The following is a 24,646-nucleotide window of genomic DNA, read 5'->3' as shown; positions in this document are numbered from 1 at the left end:
TCTCCCCCCGCTGTCTGGCTCTCTCCCCCCGCTGTCTGGCTCTCTCCCCCCGCTGTCTGGCTCTCTCCCCCCGCTGTCTGGCTCTCTCCCCCCGCTGTCTGGCTCTCTCCCCCCGCTGTCTGGCTCTCTCCCCCCGCTGTCTGGCTCTCTCCCCCCGCTGTCTGGCTCTCTCCCCCCGCTGTCTGGCTCTCTCCCCCCGCTGTCTGGCTCTCTCCCCCCGCTGTCTGGCTCTCTCCCCCCGCTGTCTGGCTCTCTCCCCCCGCTGTCTGGCTCTCTCCCCCCGCTGTCTGGCTCTCTCCCCCCGCTGTCTGGCTCTCTCCCCCCGCTGTCTGGCTCTCTCCCCCCGCTGTCTGGCTCTCTCCCCCCGCTGTCTGGCTCTCTCCCCCCGCTGTCTGGCTCTCTCCCCCCGCTGTCTGGCTCTCTCCCCCCGCTGTCTGGCTCTCTCCCCCCGCTGTCTGGCTCTCTCCCCCCGCTGTCTGGCTCTCTCCCCCCGCTGTCTGGCTCTCTCCCCCCGCTGTCTGGCTCTCTCCCCCCGCTGTCTGGCTCTCTCCCCCCGCTGTCTGGCTCTCTCCCCCCGCTGTCTGGCTCTCTCCCCCCGCTGTCTGGCTCTCTCCCCCCGCTGTCTGGCTCTCTCCCCCCGCTGTCTGGCTCTCTCCCCCCGCTGTCTGGCTCTCTCCCCCCGCTGTCTGGCTCTCTCCCCCCGCTGTCTGGCTCTCTCCCCCCGCTGTCTGGCTCTCTCCCCCCGCTGTCTGGCTCTCTCCCCCCGCTGTCTGGCTCTCTCCCCCCGCTGTCTGGCTCTCTCCCCCCGCTGTCTGGCTCTCCCCCCCCGCTGTCTGGCTCTCCCCCCCCGCTGTCTGGCTCTCCCCCCCCCGCTGTCTGGCTCTCCCCCCCCCGCTGTCTGGCTCTCCCCCCCCGCTGTCTGGCTCTCCCCCCCCGCTGTCTGGCTCTCCCCCCCCGCTGTCTGGCTCTCCCCCCCCGCTGTCTGGCTCTCCCCCCCCGCTGTCTGGCTCTCCCCCCCCGCTGTCTGGCTCTCCCCCCCCGCTGTCTGGCTCTCTCCCCCCGCTGTCTGGCTCTCTCCCCCCGCTGTCTGGCTCTCTCCCCCCGCTGTCTGGCTCTCTCCCCCCGCTGTCTGGCTCTCTCCCCCCGCTGTCTGGCTCTCTCCCCCCGCTGTCTGGCTCTCTCCCCCCGCTGTCTGGCTCCCCCCCCCGCTGTCTGGCTCTTCCCCCCCCCCCCCCCCCCCCCGCTGTCTGGCTCTCCCCCCCCCCCCCCGCTGTCTGGCTCTCTCCCCCGCTGATCTAGCAGCTCAAAACTGGGCATCCATGAGGCGCTGTGGGCCATCAGCAGCAGCAGAATTGTATTCCAGCACAATCTATAACCTCATGGCCCGGCATATTCCTCACTCTACCATTACCAACAAGCCAGGGGATCAACCCTGGTTCAATGAGGAGTAGAGAAGAGCATGTCAGGAGCAGCACCAGGCGTACCTAAAAATGAGGTACTAACCTGGTGAAGCTGCAACTCAGGACTACATGCATGCTAAACAGCAGAAGCAACATGCTATAGACAGAGCTAAGCGATTCCACAACCAACGGATCAGATCAAAGCTCTGCAGTCCTGCCACATCCAGTCGTGAATGGTGGTGGACAATTAAACAACTAACGAAAGGAGGAGGCTATTTGAACACCCCCATCCTCAATGATGGCGGAGTCCATCACGTGAGTGCAAAAGACAAGGCTGAAGCGTTTGCAACCATCTTCAGGCAGAAGTGCCGAGTGGATAATCCATCTCAGCCTCCTCCCGATATCCCCACCATCACATAAGCCAGTCTTCGGCCAATTCGAATCACTCCAGGTGATATCAAGAAACGGCTGAGTGCACTGGATACAGCAAAGGCAACATCCCGGCTGTAGTGCTGAAGACTTGTGCTCCAGAACTAGCTGCGCCTCTAGCCAAGGCTGTTCCAGTACAGCTACAACACTGCATCTACCCGACAATGTGGAAAATTGCCCTGTTCACAAAAAGCAGGACCAATCCAATCCGACTAATTACTGCCCCATCAGTCTACATTCAATCATCAGCAAAGTGATGGAAGGTGTTGTCGACAGTGCTATCAAGTGGCACTTACTCACCAATAACCTGCTCACCGATGCTCAGTTTGGAACTCCCTAACAGTACTGTGGGAGAACCTTCACCACACGGACTGCAGCCGTTCAAGAAAGCAGCTCACCACCACCTTCTCAAGGGCAATTTAGGGATGGGCAATAAATGCTGGCCTTGCCAGTGACACCCACATCCCATGAATGAATAAAATTAACTCTCGCGCGGTGTCACTCCCGCGACTTGAGCACAAAATCTAGGCTGACACTCCAGTACAGTAGTGAGGGAGTGCTGCACTGTCTGAAGTGTTGTCCTTCAGATGAGACTTTAAACCGAAGCCGCGTCTGCCCTCTCAGGTGAAAGATCCCATGGCACTATTTTGAAGAAGAGCAGGGGAGTTCTCCCTGATGTCCTGGCCCATATTTATCCCTTAACCAACATCACTAAAAGACACACACACTGGTCATTATCACATTGCTGTTTGTGGGATCTTACTCTGTGGAAATTGGCTGCTGCCTTTCCTACCTTACAACAGTGACTACTCTTCAAAAGTACTTCATTGGCTGTAGAAGGCTTTGGGACGTCCTGAGGTTGTGAAAGGCGCCATATAAATGTGAGTCTGTCTTTCTTTCTTTCTCTCTCTGGCTCTCTCTGTCTCTCGCTCTCCTTGCCCTCTCCCTGGCCCCCCTCATCCCCTTCCTGCTCTCTCTGTGCCTCTCCCTGTCTCGTTCTCTTTCTTTCCCTCCTTTGCTCTTCCCTTCTCTATTTGACTATCTGTTTTTCTGTCTCTCTGTGTCTGTCTCCCTTTCTTTCTTTCCCCTTCTCTCTCCCCTTTGTCTCTCTATCTCTCTCCTCTTCTCTATCCAGGTCTGTGATTTCAGATGTGCCTTCTCACATTTCAGGTATCCCACAATACACATTTCTGCCTCTCACTTAAGGTAAGACAAGGGGATGACAGTCACTCCATCCTAATGGGCAGAGAAACCTCCTAAACACACAATACATTCAGGGAGTGACAGGGAGAGAAACCTGCCCTGGGAGTGTTTGATGGGACAGTGTAGAGGGAGCTTTACACTCAGAGCGTTGTGTGCCTCAGTTATATATGCTTGGTGTGTATTGCCTGTTTTGATCCCTCTGTATTGTGTTCTTTATCTGCTGTATTCTGTGCTCGATTCTCAATACCCCTGGAGTTGTGACTCATCGATCAGCACCCCCTGAGGGAGGGAGTGGATCCCAGTGCATGTCCTTCAGTGTTTATTGCTGTGTGTTACAGGTGAAGATTATACCTGAAGGTAGAGAATTCCTATCCTCACCGTGGGTGATGAATGATGTCTGCAGAAACGTGGTGTCAGAGGTAGGGGAACGGCTGTGGGGGGAATGGAGGGAGACCCGCCTGGGTCTATAAAGGGCACGTAATTCGGGAGGGAGCAGGATGAAAGGGACCCCATTATCTCAGCCCAGACTACATCAGTCATCGCAGCCTTGTGAGTACTGTCAGCTGGATGTTCGACTGCGTGGGGCATCACACCATTAACCTCCCTGCCAGCCTGAGTCCGGATCAGGGGGTGGGAGTCTGGACCCCATCGGTTTGCGTATGTCTCCCGCACCCCCTTGTGTATTTGAGTGCAACCCACTCCCCGGGTCTGTTGGACTCCTCTTCCCCCCCCCCCCCCCCCCCCCTCTCAGGTCTGTGGGGATCTCTCTCCCTCAGATGGAGACCCCGGTGCAGCAACAGCCACTGAGGTATCAATATGAGGCGTGGAATATGGTTTTAGTGCTTTCCTGCCCCAGATTATTCCCAAATTAAATTTAAAATCATCCAAAACTCTGCTGCCCGTCTCCTCACTTGCACCAAGTCCCATTCACCCATCACCCCTGTGCTCGCTGACCTACATTGGCTCCCGGTCCAGGAACACCTTACAGTTCTCTCCCTTGTTTTCAAATCACTCCATTGCCTCGCCCCTCCCTATCTCTGTAACCTTCTCCAGCCCCTACAGTCCTCAGATCTTTGCATTCCTCCAATTCTGGCCTCTTGCACATTCCTGACTTTAATCGGTCCACTATTAGTGGTCGTGCCTTCAGCTGTCTAGGCCCTAAGCTCTGGATTTCTCTCCCAAAGCCTCTCCGCCTCTCTCCCCTCCTTTAAGATGCTCCTTAAAACCTATCTCTTTGACCAAGCCTTTGGACACCCGTCCTAGTATCTCCTTATGTGGCTCGATGACAGATTTTGTCTGATTGGATCCTGTGAAGCACCTTGGGACATTTTACGATGTTAAAGATGCTATATAAAGGCAAGTAGTTGTTGTTGCGAGAGTACAGCACAGATTGCTGAAACCTGCTCTTTCTCTCAGGTGACCTACTGGATCGAGTACCGGGGGATCGAGGGGATCGTCGGAGCCCGCGTGGTCTTTGCCCTCACCAACGTCTCGCTCTCTGCCACCAAGATCCAGCAGACCTTTCACATCTTCTTTGTGACGGTAAGTTCCACGCCAGATTGTCCCTGAGACGGGAATGTGAACATCACCGAACGGATATGGTACAGTCCGGTCCGCACGGGTCTCCTGTTAGTGTACAGTCCGGTCCGCACGGGTCTCCTGTTACTGTACAGTCCGGTCCGCACGGGTCTCCTGTTACTGTACAGTCCGGTCCGCACGGGTCTCCTGTTAGTGTACAGTCCGGTCCGCACGGGTCTCCTGTTACTGTACAGTCCGGTCCGCACGGGTCTCCTGTTACTGTACAGTCCGGTCCGCACGGGTCTCCTGTTACTGTACAGTCCGGTCCGCACGGGTCTCCTGTTACTGTACAGTCCGGTCCGCACGGGTCTCCTGTTACTGTACAGTCCGGTCCGCACGGGTCTCCTGTTAGTGTACAGTCCGGTCCGCACGGGTCTCCTGTTAGTGTACAGTCCGGTCCGCACGGGTCTCCTGTTAGTGTACAGTCCGGTCCGCACGGGTCTCCTGTTAGTGTACAGTCCGGTCCGCGCGGGTCTCCTGTTAGTGTACAGTCCGGTCCGCGCGGGTCTCCTGTTACTGTACAGTCCGGTCCGCGCGGGTCTCCTGTTACTGTACAGTCCGGTCCGCGCGGGTCTCCTGTTACTGTACAGTCCGGTCCGCGCGGGTCTCCTGTTACTGTACAGTCCGGTCCGCGCGGGTCTCCTGTTACTGTACAGTCCGGTCCGCGCGGGTCTCCTGTTAGTGTACAGTCCGGTCCGCGCGGGTCTCCTGTTAGTGTACAGTCCGGTCCGCGCGGGTCTCCTGTTAGTGTACAGTCCGGTCCGCGCGGGTCTCCTGTTAGTGTACAGTCCGGTCCGCGCGGGTCTCCTGTTACTGTACAGTCCGGTCCGCGCGGGTCTCCTGTTACTGTACAGTCCGGTCCGCGCGGGTCTCCTGTTACTGTACAGTCCGGTCCGCGCGGGTCTCCTGTTACTGTACAGTCCGGTCCGCGCGGGTCTCCTGTTACTGTACAGTCCGGTCCGCGCGGGTCTCCTGTTACTGTACAGTCCGGTCCGCGCGGGTCTCCTGTTACTGTACAGTCCGGTCCGCGCGGGTCTCCTGTTACTGTACAGTCCGGTCCGCGCGGGTCTCCTGTTACTGTACAGTCCGGTCCGCGCGGGTCTCCTGTTACTGTACAGTCCGGTCCGCGCGGGTCTCCTGTTACTGTACAGTCCGGTCCGCGCGGGTCTCCTGTTACTGTACAGTCCGGTCCGCGCGGGTCTCCTGTTACTGTACAGTGCGGTCCGCGCGGGTCTCCTGTTACTGTACAGTGCGGTCCGCGCGGGTCTCCTGTTACTGTACAGTGCGGTCCGCGCGGGTCTCCTGTTACTGTACAGTGCGGTCCGCGCGGGTCTCCTGTTACTGTACAGTGCGGTCCGCGCGGGTCTCCTGTTACTGTACAGTGCGGTCCGCGCGGGTCTCCTGTTACTGTACAGTGCGGTCCGCGCGGGTCTCCTGTTACTGTACAGTGCGGTCCGCGCGGGTCTCCTGTTACTGTACAGTGCGGTCCGCGCGGGTCTCCTGTTACTGTACAGTGCGGTCCGCGCGGGTCTCCTGTTACTGTACAGTGCGGTCCGCGCGGGTCTCCTGTTACTGTACAGTCCGGTCCGCGCGGGTCTCCTGTTACTGTACAGTGCGGTCCGCGCGGGTCTCCTGTTACTGTACAGTGCGGTCCGCGCGGGTCTCCTGTTACTGTACAGTGCGGTCCGCGCGGGTCTCCTGTTACTGTACAGTGCGGTCCGCGCGGGTCTCCTGTTACTGTACAGTGCGGTCCGCGCGGGTCTCCTGTTACTGTACAGTCCGGTCCGCGCGGGTCTCCTGTTACTGTACAGTCCGGTCCGCGCGGGTCTCCTGTTACTGTACAGTCCGGTCCGCGCGGGTCTCCTGTAACTGTACAGTGCGGTCCGCGCGGGTCTCCTGTAACTGTACAGTGCGGTCCGCGCGGGTCTCCTGTAACTGTACAGTGCGGTCCGCGCGGGTCTCCTGTAACTGTACAGTGCGGTCCGCGCGGGTCTCCTGTAACTGTACAGTGCGGTCCGCGCGGGTCTCCTGTAACTGTACAGTGCGGTCCGCGCGGGTCTCCTGTAACTGTACAGTGCGGTCCGCGCGGGTCTCCTGTAACTGTACAGTGCGGTCCGCGCGGGTCTCCTGTTACTGTACAGTGCGGTCCGCGCGGGTCTCCTGTTACTGTACAGTGCGGTCTGTACGGATCGAACCATAGCACCATAGAAAAGATACAGCACAGAAGGGGGCCATTCGGCCCATCATGTCCGTGCCGGCTCGAAGAACAACCAGGTGCCCATTCTAATCCCACCTTCCAGCACCCGGTCCGTAGCCCTGCAGCTTACAGTACGTCAGGTACTTTTTAAAAGAGTTGAGGGTCCTTGCCTCTACCACCAATTCGGGCAGCGAATTCCATACACCCACCACCCTCTGGATAAATAAAAGTTTTTCCTCATGTCCCCTCTAATCCTTCCACCAATCAGCTTAAATCTCTTTCCTCTAGTTCTTGAACTCTCCGCTAGGAGAAACAGGTACTTCCTGTCGACTCTATCTGGGCCCCTCATAATTTTGTACACCTCAATCAAGTCTCCCCTTAGCCTCCTCTGCTCCAAGGAAAATAACCCCAGCCTATCCAATCTCTCCTCGTAGCTGCATTTTTCAAGCCCTGGCAACATTCTTGTAAATCTTCTCTGCACTCTCTCCAGAGCAATTACGTCCTTCCTGTAATGTGGTGACCAGAACTGCGCACAATACTCCATCTGTGGCCTTACCAGCGTTTTATACAGTTCCATCATTACATCCCTGCTTTTGTATTCTATGCCTCGGCTAATAACGGAGAGCATTCCATATGCCTTCTTCACAACCTTATCTACCTGTACTGCCACCTTCAGGGATCTGTGCACATGCACTCCAAGGTCTCTCACTTCCTCTACCCCTCTCAATATATTCCCATTTACTGTGTATTCCCTTTTACTGTTTGCCCTCCCTAAGTGCATGACCTCACACTTCTCCGGGTTGAACTCCATTTGCCACTTTTCCGCCCACTCCACCAACCCATTGATATCTTCTTGGAGTCTACAGCTATCCTCTTCACTATCAACTACACGGCCAATTTTTGTGTTGTCTGCAAATTTGCCAATCATGCCCCCTACATTCAAGTCCAAATCATTAATACACAACACAAACAGCAAGGGACCCAATACTGAGCCCTGTGGCACACCACTGGAAACGGATTTCCATTTGCAAAGACATCCATCAACTTTTACCCTTTGTTTCCTGTTACTGAGCCAGTTTTGGATCCAATTCGCCACATTTCCCTGTATCCCATGAGCTTTTACCTTTCTGATCAGTCTGCCATGTGGGAACTTGTCAAATGCCTTACTAAAAATCCACGTAGACAACATCCACTGCACTACCCTCATCAGTCCTCCATTTGATAAGATCATGGCTGATCTGATTGTGACCTTAACCCTACTTTCCCATCTACCTACTATAACCTATGACTCCCTTGTTAATCAGGAATCTATCTAACTCAGCTTTAAAAATACTCAATGACCCTGCCTCCACCACTCTCTGGGGAAGGGAGTTCCACAGACTCACCACCCTCTGAGAGAAAAAAATTCTCCTCATCTCCGTCTGAAATGGGAGACCCATTATTTTTAAACTGTGGCCCCTAGTTCTAGTCTCTCCCACAAGGGGAAACATCCTCTCAGCATCTACCCCTTCTAGTCCCCTCAGGATCTTATATATTTCAATAAGATCACCTCTCATTCTTCTAAACTCCAGTGTATACAGGCCCAACTTGTCCAACCTTTCCTCAAATGATAACCCCCTCATCCCAGGAATCAGTCGAGTGAACCTTCTCTGAACTGCCTCTAAAGCAATTATGTCCTTTCTTAAATAAGGAGACCAAAACTGCACACAGTATTCTAGATGTGGTCTCCCCAATGCCCTGTACAACTGTAGTAAAATATCTCTACTTTTATATTCCATTCCCCTTGCAATAAATGACAACATTCCATTTGCCTTCCTAATCACTTGCTGTACCTGCATACTAACTTTTTGTGATTCATGTACTCGGACACCCAGATCGTCTGTACCTCAGAGTTCTGCAATCTCTCTCCATTTAAATAATATTCTGCTTTTCTATTCCTCCTGCCAAAGTGGACAAGTTCACATTTTCCCACATTATACACCATCTGCCAAATTTTTGCCCACTCACTTAACCTATCCATATCCCTTTGCAGACTCCTTATGTCCTCTTCATAACTTACTTTCCTACCTACCTTTGTGTCATCAGCAAATTTAGCAACCATACATTCGGTCCCTTCATCCAAGTCATTGATATAGATTGTAAATAGTTGAGGCCCAAGCACTGATCCCTGTGGCACTCCACTCGTTACATCTTGCCAACCTGAAAATGACCCATTTATGCCTACTCTCTGTTTCCTGTTAGCTAACCAATCTTTTATCCATGCTGATATGTTACCCCCTACACTATGAGCTCTTATTTTGTGAAGTATCCTTTGATGTGACACCTTGTCAAAAGCCTTCTGGAAATCCAAGTACACCCCATCCACAGGATCCCCTTTATCCACGTTGCTTGTTACTTTCTCAAAGAACTCTGATAAATTAGTCAAACACAATTTCCCTTTCACAAAGCCATGTTGACCCAGCCCGATTGCATTGAGATTTTCTAAGTGCCCTGCTATAACCACCTCAATAATAGATTCTAGCATTTTCCCTATGACAGATGTTAAGCTAACTGGCCTGTAGTTTCCTGCATTCTGTCTCCCTCCATTCTTGAATAGAGGAGTTACATTCGCTATTTTCCAATCTGATGGGACCCTTCCAGAATCTGGGGAATTTTGGAAAATTAATACCAATGCATCTACTATCTCTGCAGCCACTTCTTTTAAGACCCGAGGATGAAGTCAGTCAGGACCTGGGGACTTGTCAGCTTTCAGTTCCCTGGTGATTGTAAATGTTTTAATTTCCTCCCTCCCTTTCACCTCTTGATTCACAATTATTTCTGGCATGTTATTTGTATCTTCTACAGTGAAGACGGACGCAAAATATCTGTTCAATTCATCCACCATTTCCTTATTCTCCATTATTAATTCCCCAGACTCACTCTCTAGAGAATCAATGCTCACTTTACTTACTCTTTTCCTTCTTAAATACCTGTAGAAACTCTTATTATCTGTTTTTAAATTTCTAGCTAGCTTTCTCTCGGACTTCAATTTCTCGCTCATTATTATTCTTTTCGTCATTCTTTGCTGTTTTTTATATTCTGTCCAATCTTCTGACCTGCCACTAATCTTCACGGAATTGTATGCTTTTTCTTTCAATCTGATACTATCTTTAACTTTCTTAGTTAGCCACGGATGGTACGTCCTTCCCCTGGAGTCTTTCTTTCTCACTGGAATGTGACTTTGCGGATTGTTATTAAATATCTAATTAAATGTCTGCCACTGCATCTCTACTGAACTATCCCTTCACCTAATTTCCCAGTTCACTTTAGCCAGCTCTGTCTTCATGCCCTCATAATTACCCTTATTTAAGTTTAAACCCAAGCTTTAGACCTACTCTTCTCTCCCTCAAACTGAATGCGAAATTCAATTATATTGTGATCACTGCTACCTAGAGGCTCCTTTACAGTAACGTCATTAATTATTCCTTAGACCATCACCAGATCTGGAATAGCCTGCTCCCTGTAGTTAGAACACATAGCAGATACAGTGCGCCAATGGGCGAGGGAGCGGGCCTTTAAGGTGGGCGAGGGAGCGGGCCTTTAAGGTGGGCGAGGGAGCGGGCCTTTAAGGTGGGCGAGGGAGCGGGCCTTTAAGGTGGGCGGGCGAGGGAGCGGGCCTTTAAGGTGGGCGGGCGAGGGAGCGGGCCTTTAAGGTGGGCGGGCGAGGGAGCGGGCCTTTAAGGTGGGCGGGCGAGGGAGCGGGCCTTTAAGGTGGGCGGGCGAGGGAGCGGGCCTTTAAGGTGGGCGGGCGAGGGAGCGGGCCTTTAAGGTGGGCGAGGGAGCGGGCCTTTAAGGTGGGCGGGCGAGGGAGCGGGCCTTTAAGGTGGGCGGGCGAGGGAGCGGGCCTTTAAGGTGGGCGGGCGAGGGAGCGGGCCTTTAAGGTGGGCGAGGGAGCGGGCCTTTAAGGTGGGCGGGCGAGGGAGCGGGCCTTTAAGGTGGGCGGGCGAGGGAGCGGGCCTTTAAGGTGGGCGGGCGAGGGAGCGGGCCTTTAAGGTGGGCGGGCGAGGGAGCGGGCCTTTAAGGTGGGCGAGGGAGCGGGCCTTTAAGGTGGGCGAGGGAGCGGGCCTTTAAGGTGGCAATCTCATTGCTTTGTCCTGGGGGAAGAGAGATAATCATCTTTGACCATGTGTAAGCTCACTCCTTTGGAGCTGGGAATCACCTTTTGGGTTTTGACTGATAGAACCATAGAAAAGATACAGCACAGAAAGGGGCCGCTCATGCTTGAAGAACAACTAGGTGCCCATTCTAATCCCACCTTCCAGCACCCGGTCCGTAGCCCTGCAGCTTACAGCACTTTAGGTGCAGGTCCAGGTACTTTTAAAGAGTTGAGGGTCCCTGCCTCCACCACCAATTCGGGCAACGAATTTCATACATCCACCACCCTCTGGGTAAAAAAAGGTTTTTCCTCATGTCCCCTCCAATCCTTCCACCATTCAGCTTAAATCAATGTCCTCTTTCCTTAAGGGTCACTCCTTTCTGTACGGGTCTCTCCTTTGTGTAAGCGTCTCTCCTTACACTACAGTCTGCACGGTTCACTCCTTATAGTATGATACAGCCAGTATGGGTCACTCGTTACAGTATGGTACTGTATGTACGGGTCCCTCCTGGCCGCCCGGTCGGTGCGGGTCCCTCCTGGCCGCCCGGTCGGTACGGGTCCCTCCTGTCCCAAGTAACTCAAATGCCTTGTTTTCCACTTGTGCCCAGAACCCAACGATGGTCAGAGCAAAGAGACGGAGCGGGAACGCTGGTTACCTGTTGGGAGCGCCAGTCCTGGCCTTTAGCGGTGAGGTTGCTGCATATCCTTCCACACCGGGTTGTTTGGGATTGGGCTGTGCCGGAGGGAAGACTCCTAATATTGGCCGTGGGGAGCTGGGAACTGGGCCGGGTCATTGCCCACTGTAACCCCCGGACACTGGGCCGTGTCATTGCCCACTGTAACCCCCGGACACTGGGCCGGGTCATTGCCCACTGTAACCCCCGGACACTGGGCCGTGTCATTGCCCACTGTAACCCCCGGACACTGGGCCGTGTCATTGCCCACTGTAACCCCCGGACACTGGGCCGTGTCATTCCCCACTGTAACCCCCGGACACTGGGCCGGGTCATTCCCCACTGTAACCCCCGGACACTGGGCCGGGTCATTCCCCACTGTAACCCCCGGACACTGGGCCGGGTCATTCCCCACTGTAACCCCCGGACACTGGGCCGTGTCATTCCCCACTGTAACCCCCGGACACTGGGCCGTGTCATTCCCCACTGTAACCCCCGGACACTGGGCCGGGTCATTGCCCACTGTAACCCCCGGACACTGGGCCGGGTCATTGCCCACTGTAACCCCCGGACACTGGGCCGGGTCATTGCCCACTGCAACCCCCGGACACTGGGCCGGGTCATTCCCCACTGTAACCCCCGGACACTGGGCCGGGTCATTCCCCACTGTAACCCCCGGACACTGGGCCGTGTCATTCCCCACTGTAACCCCCGGACACTGGGCCGTGTCATTCCCCACTGTAACCCCCGGACACTGGGCCGTGTCATTGCCCACTGTAACCCCCGGACACTGGGCCGTGTCATTGCCCACTGTAACCCCCGGACACTGGGCCGTGTCATTGCCCACTGTAACCCCCGGACACTGGGCCGTGTCATTGCCCACTGTAACCCCCGGACACTGGGCCGTGTCATTGCCCACTGTAACCCCCGGACACTGGGCCGTGTCATTGCCCACTGTAACCCCCGGACACTGGGCCGTGTCATTGCCCACTGTAACCCCCGGACACTGGGCCGTGTCATAGAGTTATACAGCACGGATAGAGGCCCTTCGGCCCATCGTGTCTGCGCCGGCCATCAGCCCTGACTACTCTAATCCCATATTCCAGCATTTGGTCCGTAGCCTTGTATGCTATGGCATTTCAAGTGCTCATCCAAATGCTTCTTGAATGTTGTGAGGGTTCCTGCCTCCACAACCCTCTCAGGCAGAGTTCCAGACTCCAACCACCCTCTGGGTGAAAAAGTTCTTTCTCAAATCCCCTCTAAACCTCCCGCCTTTTACCTTGAATCTATGTCCCCTTGTTATAGTACCCTCAACGAAGGGAAAAAGCTCCTTAGTATCCATCCTATCTGTGCCCCTCATAATTTTGTACACCTCAATCATGTCCCCCCTCAGCCTCCTCTGCTCCAAGGAAAACAAACCCAATCTTCCCAGTCTCTCTTCATAGCTGAAGCGCTCCAGCCCTGGTAACATCCTGGTGAATCTCCTCTGCACCCTCTCCAAAGCGATCACATCCTTCCTGTAGTGTGGCGACCAGAACTGCACACAGTACTCCAGCTGTGGCCTAACCAGTGTTTTATACAGCTCCAGCATAACCTCCTTGCTCTTATATTCTATGCCTCGGCTAATAAAGGCAAGTATCCCATATGCCTTCTTTACCACCTTATCTACCTGTTCCGCCGCCTTCAGGGATCTGTGAACTTGCACACCAAGATCCTTCTGACCCTCTGTCTTGCCTAGGGTCCTCCCATTCATTGTGTATTCCCTTGCCTTGTTAGTCCCTCCAAAGTGCATCACCTCGCACTTTTCCGGGTTAAATTCCATTTGCCACTGTTCCGCCCATCTGACCAACTCATCTATATCGTCCTGCAGACTGAGGCTATCCTCCTCGCTATTTACCACCCTACCAATTTTTGTATCATCAGCGAACTTACTGATCGTACCTTTTACATTCATATCCAAGTCATTAATGTAGACCACAAACAGCAAGGGACCCAGCACCGATCCCTGTGGTACCCCACTGGCCACAGGCTTCCAGTCACAAAAACAACCTTCGACCATCACCCTCTGCCTTCTGCCACTAAGCCAGTTTTGTATCCAAAGTGCCAAGGCACCCTGGATTCCATGGGCTCGTACCTTCTTGACCAGTCTCCTGTGGGGGACTTTATCGAAGGCCTTACTGAAATCCATGTATACCACATCCACTGCGTTACCCTCATCCACACGCCTCGTCACCCCCTCAAAAAATTCAATCAAATTAGTCAGACATGATCTTCCCTTGACAAAGCCATGTTGACTATCCCTGATTAATCCTTGCTTCTCCAAGTGGAGACTAATTTTGTCCTTCAGAATTTTTTCCAATAATTTTCCTACCACTGATGTTAGGCTCACTGGCCTGTAGTTCCCCGGTTTTTCCCTACTCCCCTTCTTGAATAATGGTATTACATTAGCGGTTCTCCAGTCCTCTGGCACATCCCCTGTGGCCAGAGAGGTTCTGAATATATGTGTCAGAGCCCCCGCAATCTCCTCCTTTGCCTCACACAGTAGGCTGGGATACATTTCGTCCGGGCCTGGGGATTTATCCATTTTTAGGCCTGCTAAAACCGCCAATACCTCCTCCCGCTCGATGTTAATATGTTCGAGTATATCACAGTCCCCCTGCCGTATTTCTATGTCTACATCGTCCTTCTCCATAGTGAAAACAGATGCAAAAAATTCATTTAGAACCCCTCCTACATCTGCCGGCTCCACACACAGATTGCCATTTTTGTCCCTAATGGGCCCTATTTTTTCCCTAGTCATCCTCTTACCCTTAATATACTTATAAAACATCTTAGGATTTTCCTTTATTTTGCTCGCCAGTGTTATTTCATGGCCCCTCCTTGATCTCCTAATTTCTTTTTTAAGTACCCCCCTGCACTTTTTGTACTCCTCTAGGGCTTCCTCCGTCTTTAGCCTTTTGTATCTGCCAAAAGCCCTCCTTTTTTTCCTAATCCATTCTCGTATATCCCCTGACATCCAAGGTTCCCTGAAGTTCTTGGAACCACCCTTGACCTTTACGGGAACATGTTGCCATTGTATGGTCTCAATCCCCGGACACTGGGCCGTGTCATTCCCCACTGTAACACCCGGACACTGGGCCGGGTCATTCCCCACTGTAACCCCCGGACACTGGGCCGGGTCATTCCCCACTGTAACCCCCGGACACTGGGCCGGGTCATTCCCCACTGTAACCCCCGGACACTGGGCCGGGTCGGCCCCCCGCTGCGTCCCCCAGGCTGCATCAGTGAGCTGCTCAGTCACATGACCCAGGTCCTCCTGTGGGGGTTATGGGGAGGGTAGACTCTGGTTGCAGACTGTCTAGACGTCTGGAAGGTTTGAACCCTCGTTGAGGTCCTTGACCATTTGTTGTACCAGCCTGACTGTCCTCAAGAGTGCTGGCGATGGATCCTGCTCCAGGACGGGTAGAAACAGCGTGCTGTTCCGGCAGAACATGAGGGCGGGCTGCTCGTACAGGTGAGGATCACATTTCAGCCGGGAGCTTGAAGGAAGATTCCGCTGATACCCGCTGACCTGTCTGGCAGTGTCAGAATTTCCGACTCTGCACCCTGCATTCAGCGTTTACCATGAAGCAGATCTGGCTTCCCTTACGACCAGCAGTTTACGTTCAGTGCCCAATACCTCCTCCTACAGCAGCATTACCAGGGGGCCGTAGCAATGAGATCTCTTTGTTACGTGAAATGGATATCATAATCTCATGTGTGCCTTTTTCCGATCTTCCGAACACTTAAGTGAATCGGGGCCAAGTATAAATCAATGAACCAAATGAAATGAGTAGAGTACTAACGATTACAAGGAATCGCAGGTTGTACCATCCTCCTAACCGATAAAATAACAAATACGCCAGGCCCTTTGGCCTGCGAAACATAACTTTTCTGACCATTGGTTCCTCGGCACCTGGTGGATAACGACCTGAACGAGCTCGCCCCAATCCCTTTGCTTCATCACAGATGTTCCAGTAACAAAACTCTCTTTGTAGATCGTATCATCCTTCATCCTATTGTTTCCCACCTGGACCGCAAGCTAAGAGTTTCACCTTGTGTGTCCCCTCCCCACAACTCTCCTTACCCTTGCCCACATCCATTTCTTTAATGCAGGCATGTGGACTCGAGATAGAGAGACATCTGATCAATAATCTTCATTCAGCAACACGCTGATACAAACCAAGCACGCACTGGGATTGACATCACTGATAGTCACAAACACAGAACTGATCGGGGCCTGGTGAATGGTGTCCTCTGACCGCTCATGGTAGTGCAACCTGGATAAATGGACACTCCCAAAAAAACGGACACTGAGTGAGAGACACACATAACTTCCATGGTAAAATATGCAAGAGGCCCCTCTCAAACCACGGACACTCTCAAATTACAAACTACAGACAGTCTTAAGGGCACTAAGCAACTTTTACAAATTTAAAACACAGGACACCCAGGTCACAGCGAGACAGCGGTGGGATGGGGAGCTCTTCACCCAGTTCCATAGCGGCACCGAAACCACTCGATCTCTGGGATTGAATTAATACACAGCTCGATCCCAGGGATAGGGCGGTTTGTCTGGGATTGAATTAATACACGGCTCGATCCCAGGGATAGGACGGTTTGTCTGGGATTGAATTAATACACGGCTCGATCCCAGGGATAGGACGGTTTGTCTGGGATTGAATTAATACACGGCTCGATCCCAGGGATAGGACGGTTTGTCTGGGATTGAATTAATACACAGCTCGATCCCAGAGATAGGGCGGTTTGTCTGGGATTCAATTAATACACGGCTCGATCCCAGAGATAGGGCGGTTTGTCTGGGATTCAATTAATACACGGCTCGATCCCAGAGATAGGGCGGTTTGTCTGGGATTGAATTAATACACAGCTCGATCCCAGAGATAGGGCGGTTTGTCTGGGATTGAATTAATACACGGCTCGATCCCAGAGATAGGACGGTTTGTCTGGGATTGAATTAATACACGGCTCGATCCCAGGGATAGGGCGGTTTGTCTGGGATTGAATTAATACACGGCTCGATCCCAGAGATAGGGCGGTTTGTCTGGGATTGAATTAATACACGGCTCGATCCCAGAGATAGGGCGGTTTGTCTGGGATTGAATTAATACACGGCTCGATCCCAGAGATAGGGCGGTTTGTCTGGGATTCAATTAATACACGGCTCGATCCCAGAGATAGGGCGGTTTGTCTGGGATTGAATTAATACACGGCTCGATCCCAGGGATAGGACGGTTTGTCTGGGATTGAATTAATACACGGCTCGATCCCAGAGATAGGACGGTTTGTCTGGGATTGAATTAATACACGGCTCGATCCCAGAGATAGGGCGGTTTGTCTGGGATTGAATTAATACACGGCTCGATCCCAGAGATAGGGCGGTTTGTCTGGGATTGAATTAATACACGGCTCGATCCCAGAGATAGGGCGGTTTGTCTGGGATTGAATTAATACACGGCTCGATCCCAGAGATAGGGCGGTTTGTCTGGGATTGAATTAATACACGGCTCGATCCCAGAGATAGGGCGGTTTGTCTGGGATTGAATTAATACACGGCTCGATCCCAGAGATAGGGCGGTTTGTCTGGGATTCAATTAATACACGGCTCGATCCCAGGGATAGGGCGGTTTGTCTGGGATTGAATTAATACACGGCTCGATCCCAGGGATAGGGCGGTTTGTCTGGGATTGAATTAATACACGGCTCGATCCCAGGGATAGGGCGGTTTGTCTGGGATTCAATTAATACACGGCTCGATCCCAGAGATAGGGCGGTTTGTCTGGGATTGAATTAATACACGGCTCGATCCCAGGGATAGGACGGTTTGTCTGGGATTGAATTAATACACAGCTCGATCCCAGAGATAGGGCGGTTTGTCTGGGATTGAATTAATACACGGCTCGATCCCAGGGATAGGGCGGTTTGTCTGGGATTGAATTAATACACGGCTCGATCCCAGGGATAGGGCGGTTTGTCTGGGATTGAATTAATACACGGCTCGATCCCAGGGATAGGGCGGTTTGTCTGGGATTGAATTAATACACGGCTCGATCCCAGGGATAGGGCGGTTTGTCTGGGATTGAATTAATACACGGCTCGATCCCAGGGATAGGGCGGTTTGTCTGGGATTCAATTAAAACACAGCTCGATCCCAGGGAAAGGGCGGTTTGTCTGGGATTCAATTAATACACGGCTCGATCCCAGGGAGAGGATGGTTTGTCTGGGATTCAATTAATACACAGCTCGATCCCAGGGAAAGGGCGGTTTGTCTGGGATTCAATTAATACACAGCTCGATCCCAGGGATAGGGCGGTTTGTCTGGGATTCAATTAATACACAGCTCGATCCCAGGGAAAGGACGGTTTGTCTGGGATTCAATTAATACACTGCTCGATCCCAGGGATAGGGCGGTTTGTCTGGGATTGAATTAATACACAGCTCGATCCCAGAGATAGGACGGTTTGTCTGGTATTGAATTAATACACAGCTCGATCCCAGGGAAAGGACGGTTTGTCTGGGATTGAATTAAGACACAGCTCGATCCCAGGGATAGGGCGGTTTGTCTGGGATTGAATTAATACACAGCTCGATCCCAGAGATAGGGCGGTTTGTCTGGGATTCAATTAATACACGGCTCGATCCCAGAGATAGGGCGGTTTGTCTGGGATTGAATTAATACACAGCTCGATCCCAGAGATAGGACGGTTTGTCTGGGATTCAATTAATACACAGCTCGATCCCAGAGATAGGGCGGTTTGTCTGGGATTCAATGAATACACAGCTCGATCCCAGAGATAGGGCGGTTTGTCTGGGATTGAATTAATACACAGCTCGATCCCAGAGATAGGGCGGTTTGTCTGGGATTCAATTAATACACGGCTCGATCCCAGGGATAGGGCGGTTTGTCTGGGATTGAATTAATACACGGCTCGATCCCAGAGATAGGATGGTTTGTCTGGGATTGAATTAATACACAGCTCGATCCCAGGGATAGGATGGTTTGTCTGGGATTGAATTAATACACGGCTCGATCCCAGAGATAGGGCGGTTTGTCTGGGATTAAATTAATACACAGCTCGATCCCAGGGATAGGATGGTTTGTCTGGGATTGAATTAATACACGGCTCGATCCCAGAGATAGGGCGGTTTGTCTGGGATTGAATTAATACACGGCTCGATCCCAGAGATAGGACGGTTTGTCTGGGATTCAATTAATACACGGCTCGATCCCAGAGATAGGGCGGTTTGTCTGGGATTGAATTAATACACGGCTCGATCCCAGAGATAGGGCGGTTTGTCTGGGATTCAATTAATACACGGCTCGATCCCAGAGATAGGGCGGTTTGTCTGGGATTGAATTAATACACAGCTCGATCCCAGGGATAGGATGGTTTGTCTGGGATTGAATTAATACACGGCTCGATCCCAGAGATAGGGCGGTTTGTCTGGGATTCAATTAATACACAGCTCGATCCCAGAGATAGGGCGGTTTGTCTGGGATTCAATTAATACACGGCTCGATCCCAGAGATAGGGCGGTTTGTCTGGGATTGAATTAATACACAGCTCGATCCCAGAGATAGGACGGTTTGTCTGGGATTCAATTAATACACAGCTCGATCCCAGAGATAGGGCGGTTTGTCTGGGATTCAATGAATACACAGCTCGATCCCAGAGATAGGGCGGTTTGTCTGGGATTGAATTAATACACAGCTCGATCCCAGAGATAGGGCGGTTTGTCTGCGATTCAATTAATACACAGCTCGATCCCAGAGATAGGGCGGTTTGTCTGGGATTGAATTAATACACGGCTCGATCCCAGATATAGGGCGGTTTGTCTGGGATTCAATTAATACACAGCTCGATCCCAGAGATAGGGCGGTTTGTCTGGGATTCAATTCATACACAGCTCGATCCCAGAGATAGGGCGGTTTGTCTGGGATTCAATTAATACACAGCTCGATCCCAGAGATAGGGCGGTTTGTCTGGGATTCAATTAATACACGGCTCGATCCCAGAGATAGGGCGGTTTGTCTGGGATTGAATTAATACACGGCTCGATCCCAGAGATAGGGCGGTTTGTCTGGGATTGAATTAATACACGGCTCGATCCCAGAGATAGGGCGGTTTGTCTGGGCTTCAATTAATACACGGCTCGATCCCAGGGAAAGGGCGGTTTGTCTGGGCTTCAATTAATACACGGCTCGATCCCAGGGAAAGGGCGGTTTGTCTGGGATTGAATTAATACACGGCTCGATCCCAGGGATAGGACGGTTTGTCTCGGATTGAATTAATACACGGCTGGATCCCAGGGATAGGATGGTTTGTCTGGGATTGAATTAATACACAGCTCAATCCCAGGGATAGGATGGTTTGTCTGGGATTGAATTAATACACAGCTCGATCCCAGGGATAGGACGGTTTGTCTGGGATTGAATTAATACACGGCTGGATCCCAGGGATAGGACGGTTTGTCTGGGATTGAATTAATACACGGCTGGATCCCAGGGATAGGATGGTTTGTCTGGGATTGAATTAATACACAGCTCGATCCCAGGGATAGGACGGTTTATCTGGGATTGAATTAATACACGGCTGGATCCCAGGGATAGGACGGTTTGTCTGGGATTGAATTAATACACGGCTGGATCCCAGGGATAGGATGGTTTGTCTGGGATTGAATTAATACACAGCTCGATCCCAGGGATAGGATGGTTTGTCTGGGATTGAATTAATACACAGCTCGATCCCAGGGATAGGAAGGTTTGTCTGGGATTGAATTAATACACGGCTCGATCCCAGAGATAGGATGGTTTGTCTAGGATTGAATTAATACACAGCTCGATCCCAGGGATCGGACGGTTTGTCTGGGATTGAATTAATACACAGCTCGATCCCAGGGATAGGATGGTTTGTCTGGGATTGAATTAATACACGGCTCGATCCCAGGGATAGGACGGTTTGTCTAGGATTGAATTAATACACAGCTCGATCCCAGGGATAGGACGGTTTGTCTGGGATTGAATTAATACACGGCTCGATCCCAGGGATAGGATGGTTTGTCTAGGATTGAATTAATACACAGCTCGATCCCAGAGATAGGGCGGTTTGTCGAGGATTGAATTAATACACGGCTCGATCCCAGGGATAGGACGGTTTGTCTGGGATTGAATTAATACACAGCTCGATCCCAGGGATAGGACGGTTTGTCTGGGATTGAATTAATACACGGCTGGATCCCAGGGATAGGACGGTTTGTCTGGGATTGAATTAATACACGGCTCGATCCCAGGGATAGGACGGTTTGTCTGGGATTGAATTAATACACGGCTCGATCCCAAGGATAGGGCGGTTTGTCTAGGATTGAATTAATACACGGCTCGATCCCAGGGATAGGACGGTTTGTCTGGGATTCAATTAATACACAGCTCGATCCCAGAGATAGGGCGGTTTGTCTGGGATTCAATTAATACACAGCTCGATCCCAGAGATAGGGCGGTTTGTCTGGGATTCAATTAATACACGGCTCGATCCCAGAGATAGGGCGGTTTGTCTGGGATTGAATTAATACACAGCTCGATCCCAGAGATAGGGCGGTTTGTCTGGGATTCAATTAATACACGGCTCGATCCCAGGGATAGGGCGGTTTGTCTGGGATTGAATTAATACACAGCTCGATCCCAGAGATAGGGCGGTTTGTCTGGGATTCAATTAATACACAGCTCGATCCCAGAGATAGGGCGGTTTGTCTGGGATTCAATTAATACACGGCTCGATCCCAGGGATAGGGCGGTTTGTCTGGGATTGAATTAATACACGGCTCGATCCCAGAGATAGGATGGTTTGTCTGGGATTGAATTAATACACAGCTCGATCCCAGGGATAGGATGGTTTGTCTGGGATTGAATTAATACACGGCTCGATCCCAGAGATAGGGCGGTTTGTCTGGGATTAAATTAATACACAGCTCGATCCCAGGGATAGGATGGTTTGTCTGGGATTGAATTAATACACGGCTCGATCCCAGAGATAGGGCGGTTTGTCTGGGATTGAATTAATACACGGCTCGATCCCAGAGATAGGACGGTTTGTCTGGGATTCAATTAATACACGGCTCGATCCCAGAGATAGGGCGGTTTGTCTGGGATTGAATTAATACACGGCTCGATCCCAGAGATAGGGCGGTTTGTCTGGGATTCAATTAATACACGGCTCGATCCCAGAGATAGGGCGGTTTGTCTGGGATTGAATTAATACACAGCTCGATCCCAGGGATAGGATGGTTTGTCTGGGATTGAATTAATACACGGCTCGATCCCAGAGATAGGGCGGTTTGTCTGGGATTCAATTAATACACAGCTCGATCCCAGAGATAGGGCGGTTTGTCTGGGATTCAATTAATACACGGCTCGATCCCAGAGATAGGGCGGTTTGTCTGGGATTGAATTAATACACAGCTCGATCCCAGAGATAGGACGGTTTGTCTGGGATTCAATTAATACACAGCTAGATCCCAGAGATAGGGCGGTTTGTCTGGGATTCAATGAATACACAGCTCGATCCCAGAGATAGGGCGGTTTGTCTGGGATTGAATTAATACACAGCTCGATCCCAGAGATAGGGCGGTTTGTCTGCGATTCAATTAATACACAGCTCGATCCCAGAGATAGGGCGGTTTGTCTGGGATTGAATTAATACACGGCTCGATCCCAGAGATAGGGCGGTTTGTCTGGGATTCAATTAATACACAGCTCGATCCCAGAGATAGGGCGGTTTGTCTGGGATTCAATTCATACACAGCTCGATCCCAGAGATAGGGCGGTTTGTCTGGGATTCAATTAATACACAGCTCGATCCCAGAGATAGGGCGGTTTGTCTGGGATTCAATTAATACACGGCTCGATCCCAGAGATAGGGCGGTTTGTCTGGGATTGAATTAATACACGGCTCGATCCCAGAGATAGGGCGGTTTGTCTAGGATTGAATTAATACACGGCTCGATCCCAGGGATAGGACGGTTTGTCTGGGATTGAATTAATACACAGCTCGATCCCAGGGATAGGACGGTTTGTCTGGGATTGAATTAATACACGGCTGGATCCCAGGGATAGGACGGTTTGTCTGGGATTGAATTAATACACGGCTCGATCCCAGGGATAGGACGGTTTGTCTGGGATTGAATTAATACACGGCTCGATCCCAAGGATAGGGCGGTTTGTCTCGGATTGAATTAATACACGGCTCGATCCCAGGGATAGGACGGTTTGTCTGGGATTCAATTAATACACAGCTCGATCCCAGAGATAGGGCGGTTTGTCTGGGATTCAATTAATACACAGCTCGATCCCAGAGATAGGGCGGTTTGTCTGGGATTCAATTAATACACGGCTCGATCCCAGAGATAGGGCGGTTTGTCTGGGATTGAATTAATACACAGCTCGATCCCAGAGATAGGGCGGTTTGTCTGGGATTCAATTAATACACGGCTCGATCCCAGGGATAGGGCGGTTTGTCTGGGATTGAATTAATACACAGCTCGATCCCAGAGATAGGGCGGTTTGTCTGGGATTCAATTAATACACGGCTCGATCCCAGGGATAGGGCGGTTTGTCTGGGATTGAATTAATACACGGCTCGATCCCAGAGATAGGATGGTTTGTCTGGGATTGAATTAATACACAGCTCGATCCCAGGGATAGGATGGTTTGTCTGGGATTGAATTAATACACGGCTCGATCCCAGAGATAGGGCGGTTTGTCTGGGATTAAATTAATACACAGCTCGATCCCAGGGATAGGATGGTTTGTCTGGGATTGAATTAATACACGGCTCGATCCCAGAGATAGGGCGGTTTGTCTGGGATTGAATTAATACACGGCTCGATCCCAGAGATAGGACGGTTTGTCTGGGATTCAATTAATACACGGCTCGATCCCAGAGATAGGGCGGTTTGTCTGGGATTGAATTAATACACGGCTCGATCCCAGAGATAGGGCGGTTTGTCTGGGATTCAATTAATACACGGCTCGATCCCAGAGATAGGGCGGTTTGTCTGGGATTGAATTAATACACAGCTCGATCCCAGGGATAGGATGGTTTGTCTGGGATTGAATTAATACACGGCTCGATCCCAGAGATAGGGCGGTTTGTCTGGGATTCAATTAATACACAGCTCGATCCCAGAGATAGGGCGGTTTGTCTGGGATTCAATTAATACACGGCTCGATCCCAGAGATAGGGCGGTTTGTCTGGGATTGAATTAATACACAGCTCGATCCCAGAGATAGGACGGTTTGTCTGGGATTCAATTAATACACAGCTAGATCCCAGAGATAGGGCGGTTTGTCTGGGATTCAATGAATACACAGCTCGATCCCAGAGATAGGGCGGTTTGTCTGGGATTGAATTAATACACAGCTCGATCCCAGAGATAGGGCGGTTTGTCTGCGATTCAATTAATACACAGCTCGATCCCAGAGATAGGGCGGTTTGTCTGGGATTGAATTAATACACGGCTCGATCCCAGAGATAGGGCGGTTTGTCTGGGATTCAATTAATACACAGCTCGATCCCAGAGATAGGGCGGTTTGTCTGGGATTCAATTCATACACAGCTCGATCCCAGAGATAGGGCGGTTTGTCTGGGATTCAATTAATACACAGCTCGATCCCAGAGATAGGGCGGTTTGTCTGGGATTCAATTAATACACGGCTCGATCCCAGAGATAGGGCGGTTTGTCTGGGATTGAATTAATACACGGCTCGATCCCAGAGATAGGGCGGTTTGTCTGGGCTTCAATTAATACACGGCTCGATCCCAGGGAAAGGGCGGTTTGTCTGGGCTTCAATTAATACACGGCTCGATCCCAGGGAAAGGGCGGTTTGTCTGGGATTGAATTAATACACGGCTCGATCCCAGGGATAGGACGGTTTGTCTCGGATTGAATTAATACACGGCTGGATCCCAGGGAT

The 24,646-nt window shown here is 51.6% G+C and overlaps 1 protein-coding gene across 1 annotated transcript in view; it reads left to right on the top strand.

Annotated features, from left to right (window-relative positions):
* The window catches only part of LOC137308850 (tectonic-3-like), a 96,484-nt gene that overhangs the window by 53,947 nt on the left and 17,891 nt on the right, over positions 1–24,646 (top strand). Inside the window, exons 8-11 of the mRNA XM_067977303.1 lie at positions 3,371–3,451; positions 4,449–4,574; positions 11,551–11,642; positions 15,029–15,130. Coding sequence (XP_067833404.1) covers positions 3,371–3,451; positions 4,449–4,574; positions 11,551–11,642; positions 15,029–15,130 — 401 coding nt within the window. The remainder of the gene's footprint in view (positions 1–3,370; positions 3,452–4,448; positions 4,575–11,550; positions 11,643–15,028; positions 15,131–24,646) is intronic.

Source organism: Heptranchias perlo, unplaced genomic scaffold (genome assembly GCF_035084215.1).
Source record: "Heptranchias perlo isolate sHepPer1 unplaced genomic scaffold, sHepPer1.hap1 HAP1_SCAFFOLD_141, whole genome shotgun sequence".
Classification (NCBI taxonomy): Eukaryota; Metazoa; Chordata; class Chondrichthyes; order Hexanchiformes; family Hexanchidae; genus Heptranchias; species Heptranchias perlo.
This window is presented reverse-complemented; position numbering and strand designations above follow the sequence as displayed.